General features: G+C 39.8%; 1 protein-coding gene across 1 annotated transcript in view; it reads left to right on the top strand.

The window, feature by feature from the left end:
• Positions 1-8058: 8058 nt before the first annotated feature.
• Positions 8059-22365, top strand: part of LOC113897164 (phospholipid-transporting ATPase FetA-like) — a 78657-nt gene continuing 64350 nt past the window's right edge. Inside the window, exons 1-3 of the mRNA XM_027549586.1 lie at positions 8059-8129; positions 12227-12304; positions 20589-20647. Of these exons, the coding sequence (XP_027405387.1) occupies positions 12262-12304; positions 20589-20647 (102 nt within the window). The 5' untranslated portion in view covers positions 8059-8129; positions 12227-12261. The remainder of the gene's footprint in view (positions 8130-12226; positions 12305-20588; positions 20648-22365) is intronic.

Here is a 22365-nt window from a genome sequence, read left to right on the forward strand (position 1 = left end):
TAATTTTTATTCTAAAAACAGTCACTCCTTCACTTTCTCATGACCAATATGTTGGTGTTAATGAGTAGTTTCTCTTAGATTAGTTCTATTTTAATTTCATGCCTCCCTTTTTAGAGAGGGACCTAAGCCCCATGCTGAGATTTATTTAGGCTGTATTTTAATCTTATCAGCACATTTGTAAATCATCTCTTAAGAAGATTACTTCAGAAAATATTTCCATAGATGGTTAAACATTCACGAATATTGAGTTCTTGTTAACTTTCAAGGGCGTGGGTGAGCATGTTTAAAATCTGGTTCCCAAATTTTTACCATATTTGTCCTTTTGGATCCTGTAGCTTCCTTATCAAGCACTCCACAGTTTCCTGAGATCAGCCATACAACTGACCACTCAGCATAACCCAGAAGAAGTCCATCAGAAGTTACTGAAATTAAGGGAGTGTAGGGATTCTCCATTAATTGGAGTTGCTGAGGAAGCCTGTAAAATAAATAATTGTGCCCACCTGCTCAGTCTGTTGTCAGGACTGCAATGAGCAGAACTATTACTCTTGCTTTACATAGCATTTGTCTGAGTAGGCCCAACCAGTTGAGCTAGCACATGATTTGAATTTGTTGGATTGGAATTGAAATATGTAGAGTTAGGTTATTGGAAATCTCTGGGAGCTAACAGAGAATTGAAATCTCTAAAAGGATTTGAGGTTGAATAAGATTGGAGTTGAGTGCATTTAAGAATTAGGGCAAGCAGCAAAGCTAAGGTGTCCTAGATCTGTGCGGAAAACAGATAAGGTGCTCATAGTTCATTTTATTGACTGCTGCTTTTGTAGTAGGTGGATCAGCCAGATTTCAGGGCTCACAGGTGACCACATTGCCACATGATGGAAGGTGATGGTGGGTGAAGGGTAATATATAAAGTAGCACCCTCAAGGTGTGCATGCTTGTTCATCTCAGTGCTCACGAGCTAGGATAAGATAGAATTCAGGCAGGCCCTATTGTTGGCGCTTGCTTGCCTCCAGGGCTTATAAAGGTCAGGAGAAATCTAATGAATAAAGGAATTTATAAATAGACTTGTCTGAAAATGCAGAGGCTATCTTAAGAGATAGTGATTTCTTCGTCACTGGAAGTATTTAAGCAAGGTGGCCAGGATTGCTGGGGAATGATTGCTCTGAGTGGGAGAATGAACCATTTATCTCCCGGTGCTTTTCCAATTGTGGAATTCTGTAATTTTCAGAACCAAAGTGACCCTGAGAGGCCACGCAAGATCCAGGATGGCTCCCAGCTCAGACATGCCTGGTGGGAGTGGAAGGCAATGTTATTCTTCTCATTTGGGTTTAGTTTGATTGAGTCTGATCCCTCTGTGACTCACTCTCCTTAGACCCAATAAAACCCCATTTGATATGAGAAAACCACTTGACAACTTTAGTTGTCAACTCCCAGTTTAGTCTCAAAGCCAGTGCTTCCTGGGGATATGTGGGCACCAGGAGCCTCATATGGGAGTTACTTGAACTCCCACAGCTTGTTGACCTGGTAGCATTAGAAATGTTCTGCCTTCGGTTATGAAATAATGGAGCATAGACCACCAACAGAGAAGTGGCACGTGGGGCCAGAAAATCCCTTAGAGTTTAGGATTTGAGGTTATGTAAGTCACAGATTGTCCCCACTTTCGGGCCGCCACATGTGTATCTAATGAAGTAGTTCAGCTAAGGACACTATCTCTTTGGGTTGGTTTTAACTGAGAGATGTACAGATCCCAGGTAAATCATCAGATAAAGTGTGTTCTTGATGGGAGTTGTCTTGATGAAATTATTAGAAGGAGACATCTTATAACATGTATTATTCAGAAAGGATTTCCTTGGTCTGATTTTCTTAATGAACTCACCAATTGCTTGTCTTTATTCCTTTTTCAAGTTCACAAATTTTTTTTTTACATCTGATCTCCTATTTAGAAGCCAGGCCCTGTGCTAGGGCTTTAGAGGATACAGAAATTACGTAGGCATTTTCACACTTGCCAAGAGGGATGAAGTTGAGAAAAATAATTATAGCACAAGAACAACTATTAGTTTTAGGGAAATAACGTCAACCAAGTGGTATGGGAGTTAGGATGGGAGAAATATTATTTTTGGATCAGGAAAGCAGAGAAATGTCATTGAGAAGTTCATGGGATTTGAACAGGCCTTTGTAAGTTAACCTTTGAAAGATTTTGACTGATAACAGACTAGGGCATTAGCCTTGGAAGGAACAGTGTGAGCAATGGCATAGGTGCAGGAAAGCACGGGCCATACAGAGGGAAAAGTACATAGGCCATTTTGAATAAAGGTAAATAGTGGCAAAGAAAGATGAAAGAACAGTTTGTGTTCAAACTATAGCATCTTGTATGTGTGGCTGAACTTAATTCAGTAACCCATGGGAAGCCACTGAAGGTTTCTGAGCTGGTAAGAAGTCATGACCATTGTCTGCTCTAGGGCAGCAGTGGACAGTTTATAAAATTGGAAGCAAATCACAGGAACTTGAATACAGGAGTAAGTATAAAGAATCTGATATGTTAGAGGGATTAGAAAGGAGATAGTAGCTTCAGGAGACTCTCAGATGGAATTTATAGAATCTGACAGGTGATCAGAGGAGGAACAGATGGTAACTCTTAAATTTTACAAACAAGTTACAGAATAACTTCTGTATTCTGCTAGTTAGCATAGAACAGATATGCTAACTAGCAGAGAAGGTAAGCAATGTCATTTTGGAATATGTTTATCTTGAGATGCAAGTGACCACCTAAGAGGAAATGTCTAACTGTTTAAGTTTGGAACTAGATATAGCTTTAGGAGCCAGGGCTAGAGATGCCATGAGGGGACATGATATCATACATAACTCAGGGAAGAACCCACACAAAAAACAGGGATAAGAACAGTGCCTTGGAAGAAGCTCACCTAAATATGTGCAGTTCAGTTCAGTTCAGTCAGTCATGTCCGACTCTTTGCAACCCCATGAATCGCAGCACGCCAGGCCTCCCTGTCCATCACAAACTCCCGGAGTTCACTCAGACTTGCATCTATCGAGTCAGTGATGCCATCAAGCCATCTCATCCTCTGTCATCCCTTTCTCCTCCTGCCCCCAATCCCCTCCAGCATCAGAGTCTTTTCCAATGAGTCAACTCTTCGCATGAGGTGGCCAAAGTACTGGAGTTTCAGCTTCAGCATCATTTCCTCCAAAGAAATCCCAGGGCCGATCTCCTTCAGAATGGACTGGTTGGATCTCCTTGCAGTCCAAGGGACTCTCAAGAGTCTTCTCCAACACCACAGTTCAAAAGCCTCAATTCTTCGGTGCTCAGCCTTCTTCACAGTCCAGCTCTCACATCCATACATGACCACAGGAAAAACCATAGCCTTGACTAGACGGACCTTTGTTGGCAAAGTAATGTCTCTGCTTTTCAATATGCTATCTAGGTTGGTCATAACTTTCCTTCCAAGGAGTAAGCATCTTTTAATTTCATGGCTGCAGTCACCATCTACAGTGATTTTGGAGCCCCAAAAAATAAAGTCTGACACTGTTTCCACTGTTTCCCCATCTATTTGCCATGAAGTGATGGGACTGGATGCCATGATCTTCGTTTTCTGAATGTGAGCTTTAAGCCAACATTTTCACTCTCCACTTTCACTTTCATCAAGAGGCTTTTGAGTTCCTCTTCACTTTCTGCCATAAGGGTGGTGTCATCTGCATATTTGAGGTTATTGATATTTCTCCTGGCAATCTTGATTCCAGCTTGTGTTTCTTCCAGTCCAGCATTTCTCATGATGTACTCTGCATATAAGATAAATAAACAGGGTGACAATATACCACCTTGTACTCCTTTTCCTATTTGGAACCAGTCTGTTGTTCCATGTCCAGTTCTAACTGTTGCTTCCTGACCTGCATACAGGTTTCTCAAGAGGCAGATCAGGTGGTCTGGTATTCCCATCTCTTGAAGAATTTTTCACAGTTTATTGTGATCCACACAGTCAAAGGCTTTGGCATAGTCAATAAAGCAGAAATAGATGTTTTTCTGGAACTCTCTTGCTTTTTCCATGATCCAGCGGATGTTGGCAATTTGATCTCTGGTTCCTCTGCCTTTTCTAAAACCAGCTTGAACATCAGGAAGTTCACGGTTCACGTATTGCTGAAGCCTGGCTTGGAGAATTTTGAGCATTACTTTACTAGCATGTGAGATGAGTGCAATTGTGCAGTAGTTTGAGCATTCTTTGGCATTGCCTTTCTTTGAGATTGGAATGAAACCTGACCTTTTCCAGTCCTGTGGCCACTGCTGAGTTTTCCAAATTTGCTGGCAGATTGAGTGTAGCACGTTCACAGCATCATCTTTCAGAATTTGAAATAGCTTGACTGGAATTCCATCACCTCCACTAGCTTTGTTCTTAGTGACCTTTCTAAGGCCCACTTGACTTCACATTCCAGGATGTCTGGCTCTAGGTCAGTTATCACACCATCGTGATTATCTGGGTCGTGAAGATCTTTTTTGTACAGTTCTTCTGTGTATTCTTGCCGTCTCTTCTTAATATCTTCTGCTTCTGTTAGGTCCGTACCATTTCTGTCCTTTATTGAGCCCATCTTTGCATGAAATGTTCCCTTGGTATCTCTCATTTTCTTGAAGAGATCCCTAGTCTTTCCCATTCTGTTGTTTTCCTCTGTTTCTTTGCATTGATCGCTGAGGAAGGCTTTCTTATCTCTTCTTGCTATTCTTTGGAACTCTGCATTCAGATGCTTATATCTTTCCTTTTCTCCTTTGCTTTTCACTTCTCTTCTTTTCACAGCTATTTGTAAGGCCTCCCCAGACAGCTATTTTGCTTTTTTGCATTTCTTTTTCTTGGGGATGGTCTTGATCCCTGTCTCCTGTACAATGTCATGAACCTCATTCCATAGTTCATCAGGCACTCTATCTATTAGATCTAGGCCCTTAAATCTATTTCTCACTTCCACTGTATAATCATAAGGGATTTGATTTAGGTCATACCTGAATGGTCTAGTGGTTTTCCCTACTTTCTTCAATTTAAGTCTGAATTTGGCAATAAGGAGTTCATGGTCTGAGCCACAGTCAGCTCCTGGTCTTGACTGTATAGAGGTTCTCCATCTTTGGCTGCAAAGAATATAATCAATCTGATTTCAGTGTTGACCATCTGGTGATGTCCATGTGTAGAGTTTTCTCTTGTGTTGTTGGAAGAGGGTGTTTGCTATGACCAGTGCATTTTCTTGGCAAAACTCTGTTAGTCTTTGCCCTGCTTCAAGGCACTGTAAAAAAAATACTTGATATACTTTTATCTTATATAGGGGGCTTCCCAGCTGGCTCTAGTGGTAAAGAATCTACCTGCCAGTGCAGGAGATGTAAGAGACATGGGTTTGAGCCATGGGTCAGGAAGATCCCTCAGAGGAAGAAATGGCAACCCACTCCAGTATTCTTGCCTGGAAAATTCCATGGACAGAGGAACCTGTCAGGCTCCTCTGTGTTGCAAAGAGTCCTTGCAACCAAGGTGAAGTGATTATGCTCATGTGAGAGATAAGGAGTAGTTCAGAGTGATTATTTCACTAGACCAAGGTCATACATTTGATAGTGCTGCCTCCAGGGTTTAGCGTTAGGTCAGCCTAATTCCACTACATCACACTGTTGTTCAGTCCCTAGTTCAGTTCAGTCCCTCAGTCATGTCCGACTCTTTGCGACCCCATGAACCGCAGCACGCCAGGCCTCCCTGTCCATCACCAACTACCGGAGTCTACCCAAACCCATGTCCATTGAATTGGTGATGCCATCCAACCATCTCATCCTCTGTCGTCCCCTTCTCCTCTTGCCCTCAATCTTTCCCAGCATCAGGGTCTTTTCAAATGAGTCAGCTCTTCACATCAAGTGGCCGAAGTATTGGAGTTTCAGCTTTCAGTCGCTAAGTCATGTACGACTCTTTATGACCCCATGGGCTGCAGCATGCCAGGCCTCCCTATCCCCCACTGTCTCCCAGAATTTGTCCAGTCTGTCATCTTCATCTTCTGCCTTCAACCTTTCCCAGCATCAAGGTCTTTTCCAGTGAGTTGGCTCTTTGCATCGGGTGGCCACAGTATTGGAGCTTCAGCTTCAGCTTCAGTCCTTCCAGTGAGTATTCAGGGTTGATTTCCTTGCTGTCCAAGAGACTCTCAAGAGTCTTCTCCAGCATCACAGTTCGAAAGCATCAATTCTTCAGTGCTATGCCTTCTTTATGGTCCAGCTCTCACATCTGTACATGACTACCACATCACACTGCAGAGCTGTCAAAGAGGTGTGGAGGAAAACCATAATTAATTGCCATGAAAACAAGGGAAGAGAAGACTAAATGTCTTAATGAACTGTGGTGTCACCGTGGGAATAGAAAAGATGGGGGTGAGGAGGTGAAATATTTTCCGAGGTTCCCAGTAGTTCCAACTTTTTTTGGTAATTTGTGTTAAGACCACATAGTTGCCAGTGTTAGGTACACTGAGAGAGGCTGTTAAGGACTAGCTAGAGGTTAAGTTCCATCTACAAACATACATTTTCACTTGCTCAAGTAAGCACTTACCCCAGAAGCACCAGCTGATCTTCCAACATTTTTTTTAGCAGGAGAAACTATTTTTTCCATTTAAAATATAGAAAAATCCCAGATAAAGTCAGAGTTATTCAAGTTGAAGGAGAGGAAGTCCCTTTTCCTCCTCTCTCCTCCTCTCTCCCCTCTACCCTTAATCCAGTTCAGAATAGGGTTCTGAAACCTCCTTGCTCTACATAATAGCTTTTGGGAAAAAAACCTGCTTTACATTAAATTTTGGCGGGGCAGGGAGTGATAAAGGGAAATGACAGGTATTGCCTTTTATTATAGATGAGAAAAGCTAGAAAACTGAGGGGAAGTGTCATTTGTGCTGTGCTGTGCTTAGTTGCTTCAGTCATGACCGACTCTGCGACGCCATGGACCGTAGCCTGCCAGGCTCCTCTGGCCATGGGATTCTCCAGGCAAGAGTACTGGAGTGGGTTGCCATTTCCTCCTTCAGGGGATCTTCCCAACCCAGGGATTGAACCCGAGTCTCTATGCCTCCTGCACTGGCAGGTGGGTTCTTTACTACTAGCACCACCTGGGAAGCCCAAGTACAGATAATTTAGGAATCCAGCTTAGAATAGTGTAGGGGTGTCCAGGCTCCCCAGCAGTCAGCACTCTTTCATTATCTCACTCTTGCTCCCAAAAAACATAAAATTTGTTTAAAAAAGAACATAGCACTTAGTTTCTAAGATTCCATTGAACAGATACTTGTTAACTACATGTATGTGTAAAATAGTCAAGACCAGCTTAGTAAAACACTGACTCACTTTTATAGACTGAAAGAAAGGGAAAATAAATTATCCCAAAGCGTCAGTGTTACACTACCTAATAAGGAACTTTCTCTGCAAGACAGCAAAATTACAAGTGCCAGGAGATTATGTGGACTCCAACATTTGTTCAGACCCAAATTAAAACTCTAGGCAGAAAAGAGGGGGTTCTGTAGTACACAGTTGCTTTACAAAGCCTGTCTTATAGGCTGAGCAGATAACTCCTGGGGAAGACCATGAGTTTGAAAATAAAAGCAGTGGCTAAGAAACTGTTCTGTTTTGCAGGATTTTTTCTGTTCCATTGTGTTTGAAGTTTTGTTTTATATTCATCCTATATTCTTTTTGCTTTAAACCACTTGAAACCAAATCCAAGTTAATTGGAAGGTTATGAGGGATCCATGAACCACCTTTGGAAGAAGCAGGTTGCAGATGAGGGTTTTGAAGCTCTCTTCATTTTCTGTATTTAAAGGAAACAATTTTAAAATACACACACAAACACGTACACAGAATTTGACAAGTTCCCGGAAGCCAGGAATCAGACATAGGAAACTGAAGGAGATCTAGCCATCTAAGTAAGTGGTCTCATAGACTAGTAGGTATTTCAACCTCTTCCTTTCCCAACCACAGGTTTAAAGTTACTAAGTTTAGAAGATCTTTGTTTTCCTAGAGTGTTTTCCTGTCAGAAAGAATTTATGGTTGAAATAAGGGAGGGGTAAGGCAAGGACTGCCACTAAGAAGAGAGGTGTAGTGTGGAGTTCTGGCAGTTTTCAGGCTGTGCCTTTTAAAGCCTTTCAGGGTAAGACTTGCTTTTTATTTTTTTTTTAGTATAGGTGAAGTTGCTCAGTCGTGTCCAGTTCTTTGCGACCCCATGGACTATAGCTTACCAGGCTTCTCCGTCCATGGGATTTTCCAGGGAAGAATACCAGAGTGGGTTGCCATTTCTTTCTCTAGGGGATCTTCCCAACCCAGGGATCAAACCTGGGTATCCCGCATTGCAGGCAGACGCTTTACCCTTTGAGCCACCAGGGCAGCCCTTAATATAGGTGTTTCTGTTGAATTTTTTAAAAAGAGAAGAAAGAATTAAGCAGAAAACTTCTATTACCTTTGCTGAGATTCATGGGGGTGGGGATTGAGACAGAGGAACACTGATTTCTGGGGTAACTCTGGGGATTTGTGCATCGGCTATAATAGCTAACACAGAGACACCTTAATGGAGTAGACTAGAAGCATCCATAGTTTTACACAACTGTTTTGGGGAAAAATGTAGCTCTTCTTTTAGTCCAGGGATGATGGGTACATCTCTTCTATGTGAGAGTCCTTCCCTCAGATTCTCATAAGCATTCAAGTCAACCAGGGTTTGTTCCTTCGTTGGTAAAGAGCTCTCTTCTCTGGAAGACAGATTTGCTTTTTGAAAGTCAGCAGTGACTGTGTACATGCCGTCTGTGATATTCTAGTACTGAGTCATTGGCTATGTTTGTATCACAAATATGCCCTTGCTAGACTATACTGTGTTTTAGTTTATGTAGTTTTCAGACTATGCTAATTATAAAGACTTTCTCTAATACTTTGCAGTTTGTAAATTCACTAGTTTTTATATATAAGTGTGGGGAGGGTGCAGGATGCTGGCAGTACAGAATCACAGCTGTGGCTTGGGGGAACTTGAAGTTGGTTTGCAGTGTGATGCCAGTTGGAACTCTGTAGATTGGTAGATCAGTACTCCACCCTCCACCCCATTTCTATGTTAGGCAGTTCATTTCAAAGTCTAGGCAGCTTGGAGGTTATCAGTTCAAGGTGGGACCTTTCACTTCTACCATTAGATTCTCATGTCTAAATAAAAGAGCTTTTGTTTCTATAACTGTCTTATAAAGGCTGGCATTATTATTTCTTGACTTTTCCTTAATGACTTATGTATGACTCTGTTTTTCAATCTTCTTTTTAAAATGTTTTGATTTCCCCCTCCCAAATTTTTAGTAATTGTAAAGGGAAAAATAGTAAGTTTACAGTGGGAAGTTCTGGCAGACACCGGCTTAGCTAAGCAGTCCAGGTTCACATCACTAGGAGTGCATGTGACAGAATGTACCCCCTGATATGACACCATGAGAAGGGCACAAATGCAAGTTGGGGCACGTTCTATAAGAGAGCTGGCCAGTACCCTTCAACACTGTCAAGATTATGAAAAACAAGGAAAAAATGAGGAACACTCACAGGTTGAATGAGGCATACAAGTAAATGTAACATGGGATCCTGGGTTAGGTCCTGGAACAACAACATGACAACTTTAGTGGGAAGAATTGGAAATAAATATTTTCTATACTTCAGTTAGTAGTATTATACCAAGGTTAATTTCTTAGTTTGTTCATTGTTTTAAGGTTATATATTAACATAAGAAGGTGGGTGAAGAGTGTATGGAAACCCTCTATATACTATTTTTGCAGCTCTTTTGTAAGTTTAAAATTATCTCAAAATAAAAATTTTAATGTAATAATCTGAATTGGGCCTACTCTTTTAATAAGTGTTATTTAAAAAATGACTTTCCTGAGTAAGAGGGGAAGAGTATTTCCTATCTGATATGTTCACTTTCCTGGAGAGGGAAATGGCAGCCCACTGCAATGTTCTTGCCTGGAGAATCCCATGGACAGAGGAGCCTGGCAGCTGCAGTCCATGGGGTCACAGGAGTCAGACACAACTTAGTGACTCAGCCACCACCACCGCCATATTCACTTTAATTTTTTAGTTCTTTTGTTATTATCATATATTGAATAGATATAAAGTTTATAACAAATTGTAAGTTGTAAAGAATAACACCATGAGCACGAGTGTAGCTTGAAGTTCTCAGTATGCTTTTTCCATCCCACTTCCCCTCCCTTTCCCTACCTCTGTCCTGAATTTTGTATTTTTCATTCCCTTGTTTTTCTTTATAGATTTATCTTGAATGTATTTATCCCTGATGATATAGTTTTGCATGATCTTTATGTAAGTGGAATAATACTTCATGTATTCTTTTGCAGTTTGTTCTTTCCCTAAATATTATATTCCTGAAATTTAACAATGTTAATATGTATAACTTAGCTCACTCGTTTTCACTACTATGTAGCTTTCCATTTTATGAACATACCGCAAGTTACTTCTCTCTTCTACCGTTATAGCCATTTGGTTGGTTTCCAGCTTTGCCACTGAGAGCAGTGCTAGCGGCACACATCCTTGCGTGTGATGTATTGTGACAGTTTCCCTTGGGTGTATTCATAAGATGGACTAGCTGGGTTATAGGGTAAATGCTCCATCAGCTTTATTGGATAAGGCCAAATTGTTTTCCAAAGTAGCTGTCCAATTTTTAATATCAGCAACAGTGTGTAAGTGTTCCAGTAGTTCTACTTTCTCTCAGACACAGTATTATTAGACTTAATTTTTTTTTCACCAACCTGGTAGGCATGTATATTAAAATGTTAAAATATTGACATTTCTTGATTGACTACTTTTTTACTTTAGGAGATGTTGTCATATATTATTTAATCCTCTCACAGCTCTTCTTCTTAGCTCTCTAATGGAAACTAATGTTGTATTTAGTTTGTCATGCATAATTACCCCTAAACCTCTCTCTGGCAAATTTATTCCTTATCAAGTTTTTCCTCCATCTTGTATCTGCTTAATTTATTTTCTTTTTTAATAGTCTCATTGTAGGAGAAATTTGAGACATGAAGTGGTTAATAACTTGTCTCAAGTCTCATTGTTATTTTTTATTTTTCAATAAAATGTTCTTTATTACTAATGCAGTAAAGACCTCAAACATGTTGTTGATTAGTAGCAGATTTTGATATGAAACCCAGTTCTCTGGGTCCTAATCCTTTTTTTTTTTTTTTTGCTCCATCTCTTCCCTTTTTCCTCCCACATTGCATTTCTTCTTCCCTTCCCTCACATTTTTCCACTCCTCCTCTGAGTTTAACAGCTTAAATGTACTTTCCAGTTGGCTGCTATGTAATGTGATGTGCATGCAGAGAGCGTCAGAGGATTGGGTGAATGCCTGGTTCTAGCTAAATACTCATTAGTCAGGTCCCTGGCTGGCTGTTAAGTGTCATAACCATTTCACATTCCAAGCTGTACTGCTTGTGTGCATTTAGCCAAGCTACCCTCTCAAAGCTGCTGATGGCCCTGTGGGATTTGAACCTACTGTGGGGGTTCCTGAGATGTCTCAGGGTGCCTCAAGAGTGGGGATGCTAGAATAGCTAATGTTGGTTAGGAGCACACAGATTCTGCTGGCAGAAGAAACAGACCTCAGGTTGGGGTACAAAACTTGCAGCACATGTGAATTTTTTTGGCATACACAGTATTTCATTTTACTTTTTAAAAATGTTGGATACTTTTATAGAAAGCATGCACTGATCAATTTGTCACAATAACCAGCACTTCATTTCTCCAACTATTATTAACTCACTGGTGCCTAAAGTTAGTCCTAAATTTTGGAGTTATCTTTTCCACTAGAATAAAATATTTGTATCTATATTAGATGAAAATCCATAAGTTAACTGCTGCCCGCTGGAGTTATAGAACACTCCAGTCAATAAAAAGCTAATCAAAGGTACAGGCCCAGAACTTCACTGAAAGATCACCCAATAATTTCTTTTTCCTGTTTCCAAGTTTCAGCTAATTTTTCTGACAGATTATAGTTATCAGCTTAGATTTGGTTGCTAGAAAATGGAATTTATTTCCCAAGTTTTAAAACTATAACTTTATGATAAGGATGTTTGAAATGAATTCTAAAATTTAACATATGTATTTTTAGAGGTAGATTTATTTTGGATTTTAGAGGTCAAGTTCCAAGTTTCTTAAGTATATGTTTAAGTCAAATGGTATCGGCAATGAGAACTTCTCATTCTAAATGTTTTTATTTCCTTACAGAAGTTCCGGGGAATAATAACTGAAACTGCCCTGCGATGTCTGTATCTGAAAAGGAAAGTGAGGACAAACAAAATAGAGGTAGGGGAAACTCTTAAGTCTGTACATCATTATTGCCTCTAAAAAGTGCATACATGCTTGCACGTGTGTGTGCACTCTCATATAGGACGAATAAATAGACTGCCAACCTACCAAACTACCAGTTGAGCTAACTGACCAGGAAAGGAAATATACTTTGCAGAAGTAAATCCTTTGTACTTAAAATGAGAGGCTCCATCATTTTGCCTTTTGAAAATTTTAAGTAGTTACAATTGCTCATCTTTTGTACTTTTATTGGAAGTTGAACAGGAAAACGTGTGTTCCTTTTCCTCTCCCCATTGTTCACAACTGCCTCTTGCTAAAAGAGAAGCGGTCATTGTGGAAAATCAGTTGCTGAAGCAGATAAGGTCAGCTTTTGTAGACTTTTTACAGACAGGGCTATCGAATCTGGCTATGGTGTGAGAGAGGATTTCTGTACCACTTCATGCTTTCTTGTGGTGAATATAAGTACTAAAAGGAGCTGGGGTTATCACAGCCAAGGCATCTTTAAGGATAAACCAGCCTGAGATGAAAAAAAAAAAACAAACATCTTTTTCTGACATAAAATTTTGAGAAAGCAAACCAGCCTGTAGCTCTATGTTTAGGCTTCCTATTGAAGAATGGAGAAGGTACAGAGAAGGAATCTAGGTCACTGATTTAAGGCCACACTACACCTTCTTTCGGAGAAGGCAGTGGCACCCCACTCCAGTACTCTTGCCTGGAGAATCCCATGGATGGAGGAGCCTGGTAGGCTGCAGTCCATGGAGTCGCTAGGAGTTGGACGTGACTGAGTGACTTCACTTTCACTTTTCACTTTCATGCATTGGAGAAGGCAATGGCAACCCACTCCAGTGTTCTTGCCCGGAGAATCCCAGGGACGGGGGAGCCTGGTGGGCTGCCGTCTATGGGGTCGCACAGAGTCGGACACGACTGAAGTGACTTAGCAGCTTAGCAGCACACCTTCTTTTCTTTCTGTTATTACGCAGTTGTCTGATTCCTGGAAGTAGCCCATGACAAGGACAGAGGCCCTAGTTCTAGGAAGAGGAAGTCAGGCAACTCCCAACAGAGGGAAAAAGCAGCAAGACTGCTTGTACTCTCAGAACTGCTGAAAGAGAGAGGGCTGAGGAAAACAGGCTAACTGACCAATTTCTCCTGCATCTTCTTATGAACAGAAAACATGGAGGATAGTGTAAATCAATGAAATCGGAACATACTCTCACACCAGTACACAACAATAAACTTGAAATGGCTTGAAGACTTAAAAATATAACACCATAAAACTCCCAGAAGAGAACATATTAAAAACATTCTGATATAAACCGTAACAATGTTAAACAATGCCTTTGGTCAGTCTCCCAAGACAATAGAAATTAAAGCAAAAATAAATTGTACCTTATCAAACCTACAAGCTTTTGTGCAGCAAAGGAAACCATAGGCAAAATGAAAAGACAACTTATGGATTGGGAGAAAATATTTGCAAACGATGTGACCAACAAGGACTTAATTTCTAAACAGCTCATACAATTTAATAACAGCAACAGAAAAGCCAAACAACCCAATAAAAAAATGAACAGAATACCTAGACATTTCTCCAAAAAAGAAGTGCAAATAGCCAGTAGGCACATGAAAAAATGTGCTCAACATTGCTAATTATTAAAATGCAAATCAAGTTACAATGAAATACCCGCCTGACACTTGTCAGAATGGCCATCACCAGAACATGCACCCCTTATGTTTTCAGCAGCACTGTTTGCGATAGCCAAGACATGGAAACAACCTAAGTGTTCACAGGCAGATGAATGGATCCCAGCTGCTACACACACACACACACACACACACACACACACACACACACACACCCCAAATGGAATATTATTCAGCCATAAAAAGAGTTAATGTTTGTCCCCTTGAATTCCATAGCCATGACTACTTCAACTAGACCATCTCCTAGACTCTCCTTGTCTAAGCTAATTTGCAATCTTCTATAGTTCTAACTTCTCATCTGTAATTCACATTTTCTCACTCTTGCTTCAGCCAAACACAAATAAACTTTGAATTAACATGCAATGGGGAAAACACTTGGTCATCCTAGTCTTTTCTCAACAGTATTCACAAGCCCTAGGGAATCTTGAATTAATCCTTTATTGTCTCATCTAAAACTTTTTTTTTCTGTCTTTAGTATCTCAAACATGACTGGCTACTCTCTTTCCTTAAGTTTGTCTTCTTTTTCTCTCAGACTTTTAGTTTCTTCTAGATGATTGTGCTAACTGAAGTTTTAACCACTTTTCTCATTGTTCCAGCTTTTCCTTTTTTCAGAGGCATCTTAAGAAATTCAACTTTCTAGGCCTCAATTTTTTCTTTCCTTCATGGTGAAAATCCTACTCTTCTTTTTCATAGCAGGTCTGGGATCAAAGAGCCAGAACTAGGTTTTGGTTAATCCCATTACCCACTTTGAAGTCTCAGTCTGTCTCCACCAACTCAGGCTCTGAACTTTGGGATCTGCCTGCTTTATTTTACTACTAAACTCAAAGAGGGAGGTATGTATTCAGTTGTTGTGCAGAGCCTCAACTCCATGTATCCCTTGGGGCTGCTACGCTTAGATGGGATAGCTTGCTACACCTAGATAAGTTGCTGGGAAAACCTGTTAGACCTTTATTAAGTTAAAAACATAGTTAGTATGGGGGCAGGGGAACACATGTATACCTGTGGCCGATTCATGTTGATGCATGGCAAAAACCATCACAATACCGTAAAAGTAGTTATCCTCCAATTTAAATTAATTATAAAAACATAGTTATATCTAGGGTTAAATTTAATAAGAATGTGAAGTTCAATAAGAAAATATTAGAAACTTATCAAGCAGCATAAAATAATATTTTTGAAAAAATTTAGAGGCTGTGCTGGTGTGTCGGGTTTGGTTGGAAAGGCAAACACCAGGGGAGAGACTGATTTTATTAACCAATGCCTGAGCAAATTGAGAATGAACATAGTAGAAAAGCAACCTGCTCATGTACTGGATCACCTTAATACCATAGAAACACCAGTTCTACCCTGGTACTCTGCTTTAATCAGGCAGCCATCTGGGTCCCTGAGAAAGTTCCTGTACAAAGAGCATAGGCCATGCAGCACCTCTAAATCCTAGATGCATCTAAGTTATCTGAGCCATACATGTTCCATTGCTTTGCACAACCTAAATTATAATGGTTAGCAGAAGCTCTCATATCATCAGGTTGTAAATAAGCCACGAACTAGTCAAAATAAAGTACAACCAAACTTTCTGTCAGTCCCATCTCAAATTCCCCCACCTTTATTCAGCTAATCCTAGTAATTGCGAGAATGAAACAAGAAAGAAACATACTAGTCCAGAAGAACAAATTATAAGCTGCATAGCTGGGTGGTAAACTAGTCCAGCGAAGACTTATAGCCACTTGTTTATGTTGTTCAGATCAGTTCTGTCGCTCAGTTGTGTCTAACTCTTTGCAGCCCCATGGACTGCAGCACGCCAGGCTTCCCTGTCCATTACCAGTTCCTGGAGCTTACTCAAACTCATGTCTATTGAGTCAGTGATGCCATCCAACCATCTCATCCTCTGTTGTCCCTTTCTCCTCCCTCCTTCAATCTTTCCCAGCATCAGGGTCTTTTCAAATGAGTCAGTTCTTTGCATCAAGTGGCCAAAGTATTGGAGCTTCAGCTTCAGCGTTAGTCCTTCGAATGAACATTCAGGACTGATTTTCTTTAGGATGCACTGGTTGGATCTCCTTGCAGTCCAAGGGACTCTCAAGAGTCTTCTCCAACACCACAGTTCAAAAGCATCAATTCTTCGGCCCTCAGCTTTCTTTCTAGTCCAACTCTCACATCCATACATGACCACTGGAAAAACCATAGCTTTGACTAGATGGGCCTTTGTAGACAAAGTAATGGCTCTGCTTTTTAGTATGCTGCCTAGGTTGGTCATAACTTTTCTTCCAAGGAGCAAGCGTCTTTTGATTTCATGGCTGCAGTCACAATCTGCAGTGATTTTGGAGCTCCTCAAAATAAAGTCTGTCACTGTTTCCATTGTTTCCCCATCTATTTGCCATAAAGTGATGGGACTGGATGCCATGATCTTAGTTTTCTGAATGTTGAGCTTTAAACCAACTTTTTCACTCTCATCTTTCACTTTCATCAGAAGGCTCTTTAGTTCTTCTTCACTTTCTGCCATAAGGGTGGTATCATCTGCATATCTGAGGTTATTGATATTTCTCCCAGCATCTTGAGTCCAGCTTGTGCTTCCTCCAGCCCAGCATTTCTCATGATGTACTCTGCATATAAGTTAATAAGCAGGGTGACAGTATACAGCCTTGACGTACTCCTTTTCCTATTTGGAACCAGTCTGTTGTTCCATGTCGTTATAACTGTTGCTTCTTGACCTGCACACACATTTCTTAGGAGGTAGGTCAGGTGGTCTGGTATTCCCATCTCTTGAAGAATTTTCCTCAGTTTGTTGTGATCCACACAGTTAAAGACTTTGGCATAGTCAATAAAGCAGAAGTAGATATTTTTCTGGAACTCTCTTGCTTTTCCCATGATCCAACAGATGTTGACAATTTGATCTCTGGTTCCTCTACCTTTTCTAAATCCAACTGGAACATCTGGAAGTTCTCAGTTCACATACTATTAAAGCCTGGCTTAGAGAATTTTGAGCATTACTTTGCTAGTGTGTGAGATGAGTGCAATTGTGCAATAGTTTGAGCATTCTTTGGCATTGCCTTTCTCTGGGATAGGAATGAAAACTGGTCTTTTCCAGTCCTGTGGCCACTGCTGAGTTTTCCAAATTTAATGGCATATTGAGTGCAGCACTTTCACTGCATCATCTTTTAGGATTTGAAATAGCTCAACTAGAATGCCATCACCTCCACCAGCTTTGTTCATAGTGATGCTTCCTAAGGCCCACTTGACTTCGCATTCCAGGATGTCTGGCTCTAGTCCAGTGGTCACACCATTGTGATTATCTGGGTCATGAAGATCTTTTTTGTATAGTTCTTCTGTGTATTCTTGCCACCTCTTCTTAACATCTTCTGCTTCTGTTAGGTCCATACCACTTCTGTCCTTTATTGTGCCCATGTTTGCATGAAATGTTCCCTTGGTATCTCGAATTTTCTTGAAGAGATCTCTAGTCTTTCCAATTCTATTGTTTTCCTCTATTTGTTTGCATGGATTACTGAGGAAGACTTTCTTATCTCTCCTTGCTATTTTTTAGAACTCTGCATTCAAATGGGTATATCTTTCCTTTTCTCCTTTGCCTTTTGCTTCTCTTCTTTTCACAGCTATTTGTAAGGCTTCCTCAGACAACCATTTTGCCTTTTACATTTCTTTTTCTTGGTGATGGTCCTTATCCCTGCCTCCTGTACAGTGTCACGTACCTCCGTCCATAGTTCTTCAGGCACTCTGCCTATCAGATCCAATCCCTTGAATCTGTGTATTGTTAGCAAAGTGATTGTACAGATGTGATCACCATGTACAAAGAAGTGGTTTCCTGGGGGCATACCAGTCTCCCTCCGGGGATATAGTATGCTACTGAATGGGGGACTGACTAATAGTGCAAAAATGTCATCTGTCTCCAAATTCATCTGTGTAGTTTCGAAATATATATATTTAAATCCTTGGGTAAAAGGAACTAAGCATCCCAGTTTCACCTTTCCTGCAATTTGTGCAAATTCTGAACTTCAAGCATTGCCCAATGTGCAGACTTTGGCCCCTTAGATATTTTCTATAAGAAATTTAGTCTTGTTCTGATTTCATGATCTTTAGTAATTTTTGCTGACAACCAGAGGATAAATAAAGGAAATTACATGAAGAACCAAAAAGTCCCTGTCTTATCACTGGCTCTCTCCTCAGCTTTCAGAAGCATATTATCTTAGCCCCCTGAGAAATGCAGTGTGATTTTCCAGACCTGACTGTGCTTCCCATGGGAGGGAGCTCTGCATTTTCTAATAACCCACTTTCACTCCATCCCCAGGATCTAGTGAATAAAATTTTCTTTGTCTTCACCTCTAATTAAAACTCCAGTCTTAAGCAAATTGGCCAAAATGATTCTGAAGTTTACCTAGAAGAGAAAATAGACAAGAATAGCCAAGAAGAAACATCTCTGGGGGTCCAGTGGCTAAGACTCTGCGCTCCCCATGCACCAGGCTCAGATTAGATCCCTGGTCAGGGAACTAGATCCCACATGCTACAATTAAGAGTTCACATGCCACAATTAAAGATCTGCGTGCCGCAACTAAGACCCGGCACAGCCAAATTAATTACTTTTTAGAAAAAGAATAGCCAAGAAGATGTTAAAATAGAAGACTCTCTATCCTGTATTACAAGTTACATAATTTAAGAGATGAATGGAGGGAGGGATAAATCAGGAGTATGGGATTAACAAATAAAAACTACTATACATAATATAGATAAGCAGCAAGGATTTACTATATAGCACAGGGAACTATATTCAATATCTCATAATAATGTATAATGGAAAATTATCTGAAAAAATCATATATATATATATATAAACAACTGAATCACTTTTCTGTACACCTGAAACTAACACAATATTGTAAACCAACTGTACTTTAATTAAACATTTTTTTCTTAAGATGGATAGACTAGAACTTAATAGAAAACCCATAATTAGGGGCTTCCCAGGTGGTGCTAATGGTAAAGAACCTGTCTGCCAATGCAGGAGGCTTAAGAAAACCCATAATTATATTCAATATGTTAGAATTTGGTACATTATAAAGTGACATTTAAAATAAGAGACAAAATATTTGCAAGTCACTTATAACTGATTTCTATTCAGAACATATTAAGAACTCATAGTTCAGTGATAAAAAGATAATTAACCTGGTTTAAAAATGAGCAAAGGATCTGAATAGACATTTCTCCAAAGAAGATATATAAATGTTCAATAAAATACATGAAAAGATACTCAATATCATCTTTAGTCAGTGGACTAATTAATTAGTCCATGGAATTCTCCAGGCCAGAATACTGCTGTGGGCAGTCATTCCCTTCTCCAGGGGATCTTCCCAACCCAGGGATTGAATCCCAGTCTCCCGCATTGCAAGCAGATTCTTTACCAGCTGAGCCACCAGGGAAGCCCAAGGATACTGGAGTGAGTAGCCTATCCCTTCTCCAGGGGATCTTCCTGACCCATGGGTTGAACCCAGGTCTCCTGCATTGCAGGCAGATTCTTTACCAGCTGAGCTACCAGGGAATCCCTCATTAGTCAATATGGACATGCAAAGCAAAATCACAATGAGACATTACTTCATATCCACTAAGATAGTTAAAATAAAAAAGCACAGTCTTTTACAAGTGTTGGCAAGGATATGAAGAAATTGGAATTCTCATACATTGTCAGAAAGAATGTAAAATCATGCAACTGCTGTGAAGACTTGTTTGGTAGTTTCTCAAAATGTTAAAACCAGAGTTACCATATGACTGAGTAATTCTATTCCTATGTATATACCCAAGAGAAATAAAAACATGTCCATACAAAAACTCGTACATGAATGTTCCTAACACAGGGCTTAACACCTGCCAAGAACTCAGTAAATGCTTGTTGAACCAATGAAGAATTCAAGAGGCTATAGGAATGTTTTATTCAGGACAGAAAGATCTGTTGATAATTTATACTTTTGAGATGTTTTATAACACATTAATGAGCTATCTGTAATAGTTTGTGACATCTGTATATTTTGATGTGATGATTTTGTCACGTGTTGTTGTTATCATGCTGACTCCACTAAATCACAAGTCCCTTGAAGTAAGGACTCTGCCTTACTTATCTTTTTATCTCCTCACAGCATCCAGCACGCTGGTTTCTGTGCAAAAGATACTGGTAATGATTTATTAATTCAGAGCAAATTTAAGAAAGGCTGGCCTTAGAAAGAACCTCAGATATCTAAAACTATTGCTGTAATTAACTTATGAAGGAGGTTTGGGTTTCTGTGTTTGGCAATAATGTTGATGCAGGCCAGCCTGTTGTCTGTGGAAACATTGTCTAGGGTTACTAGAAGCATTAATGGTAGAGAGCTCCTCAGAAGTTACTTGTCCTCTTGCCTCCAGAAAGCTTGAACACTTGAGGGTTTCCATTTTTTACCGTATTGCTTGATTCTTTAAACAAAGAGACAACACCTGTTTGTGGACAGATATTCTTGGTGAGAACGTGTGAGATGCTAGTGAAGTCACTGGCAACCAGCATCCCAGGCTCATCTCAGAGGGGCATCCTGCTCATCATTTCTCTCATCTTTTTCAGAACACAAGAGATATCTGCAAGCCAACAACAGAGAATTTAACAGTCTGTTTGGATACCCAGTGAGTATATGGTCTTTAGCTATTTCAAGAGGGGGCTGATATTTTCCTCTAATATTCCCCATTGTCTGTGAGGCAGGAAACTCCTTGTAGATGTAAATCCTACAACATAGGTTCTACTTTCTTTCAAGCTCCCGTACAATGAGGGCTGGTGCAGTGAGGGCTCAGAAACCAAATTAATCCAGTGACCTAGGCTCAGGGGAGGATGTGTCTCAAATTTTGGTTTTTATATATTGCTCCTCGAAAAGAAATACCGTAGCTTGAACAAATGAAAGCATAGCTTCATAGTTTTCTTTTTTCACTTAGACATCTCTCTGTGATAGTACATGTAGACCTTCCTAATTTGTTTAATCAGTTCAATTCAATCGCTCTGCCATATCTGACTCTTTGCGACCCTTTGGACTATAGCCTGCCAGCCTCCTCTGTCCATGGGTTCTCCAGGCAAAAATACTGGAATGGGTTGCCATGCCCACTGAATCTACTTTTTTACTAAACTAGGATATTTGAAGTTCTGAATGGGAAAGAAATTATACTTCTGTTAGGAAACTACTAAATAAATATATACTTGAATGAGTTCCGTTAATATATTCAACTGAATTACCTTTTGCAGCTGAGTAATATGAAAACTTTTACTTCATTTTATACTTAGAGCTTCCAAGCTCTCTTTTTTCATATTCAGTGAATCTAGATGTTGCTTAAGTGTATCTAATTCCTAAGAAGAAGGGGAAAAAGCAATTATATATGCAAATACATTAAGAATAATCTATTTATCATTTCAAATACACATATGTCAAAGTAAACATTTTCAACCCATATCTTACAATTTGACTAGAATTTATTAACATTCATTATTTCTGTTTTCCAATTTATTTCATCATTATTAAAAACCTTGCATGATCTACCTTTTAAATACTTTATGAGTTTTTAAAAGGGAGTCAGAACTTTTTACAGTGAATCATCGTGTTCTGAGAATATCAAATATCAGAAGACTTTAAATTAATGACATTACTGTTTAAAGTTATAATTTTTATTTGATTTTTTAACCATATTTCTATATTTTTTGACTATTTTCTCTTAAGGCCAAGACCTATAACAATTTACATGGTACACTCTTAGGGATAAGACTCTTCAACTGTTTACCTTTGATCTTTGAATATAACAGGTTTGAACTGCATGAGTCCACTGACATACAGATTTTTTTTCAAGAAATATGTACTGTGGTACTACTCAGTCCAAGGATGGCTAAATCGGTGGATGTGAAACCTCAGATACTGAGAGCCAACTATAAATTATACACAGATTTTAAACTGCACAGGTGCTGCTGTGCTTAATACTCGAGTGTTTCAAGGGCCAACCAGAACCATTCAAAAACCCCTGTGCAATATTAGCTATCAGTTCAGTTCAGTTGCTCAGTGGTGTCTGACTCTTTGTGACCCCGTGGACTACAGCAAGCCAGGCTTCCCTGTCCATCACCAATTCCCAGAGCTTGCTCAAATTCATGTCCATCAAGTTGGTGATGTCATCCAACCATCTCATCCTCTGTCATCCCCTTCTCCTCCTGATATTAATTCATTTAATACAACATAGTTTTCCATTGTATCAATATACCTTAATTGATTTAACCAGTTTCTTACTGATTAACATTTTAAGTGTCTCCATTTATATCCAGGTGCCCCCTCCGAAAAATATTTCTACAATGTTTTGCTGCGATAAATGGTCCT

This window comes from Bos indicus x Bos taurus, chromosome 8 (genome assembly GCF_003369695.1).
Source record: "Bos indicus x Bos taurus breed Angus x Brahman F1 hybrid chromosome 8, Bos_hybrid_MaternalHap_v2.0, whole genome shotgun sequence".
Classification (NCBI taxonomy): Eukaryota; Metazoa; Chordata; class Mammalia; order Artiodactyla; family Bovidae; genus Bos; species Bos indicus x Bos taurus.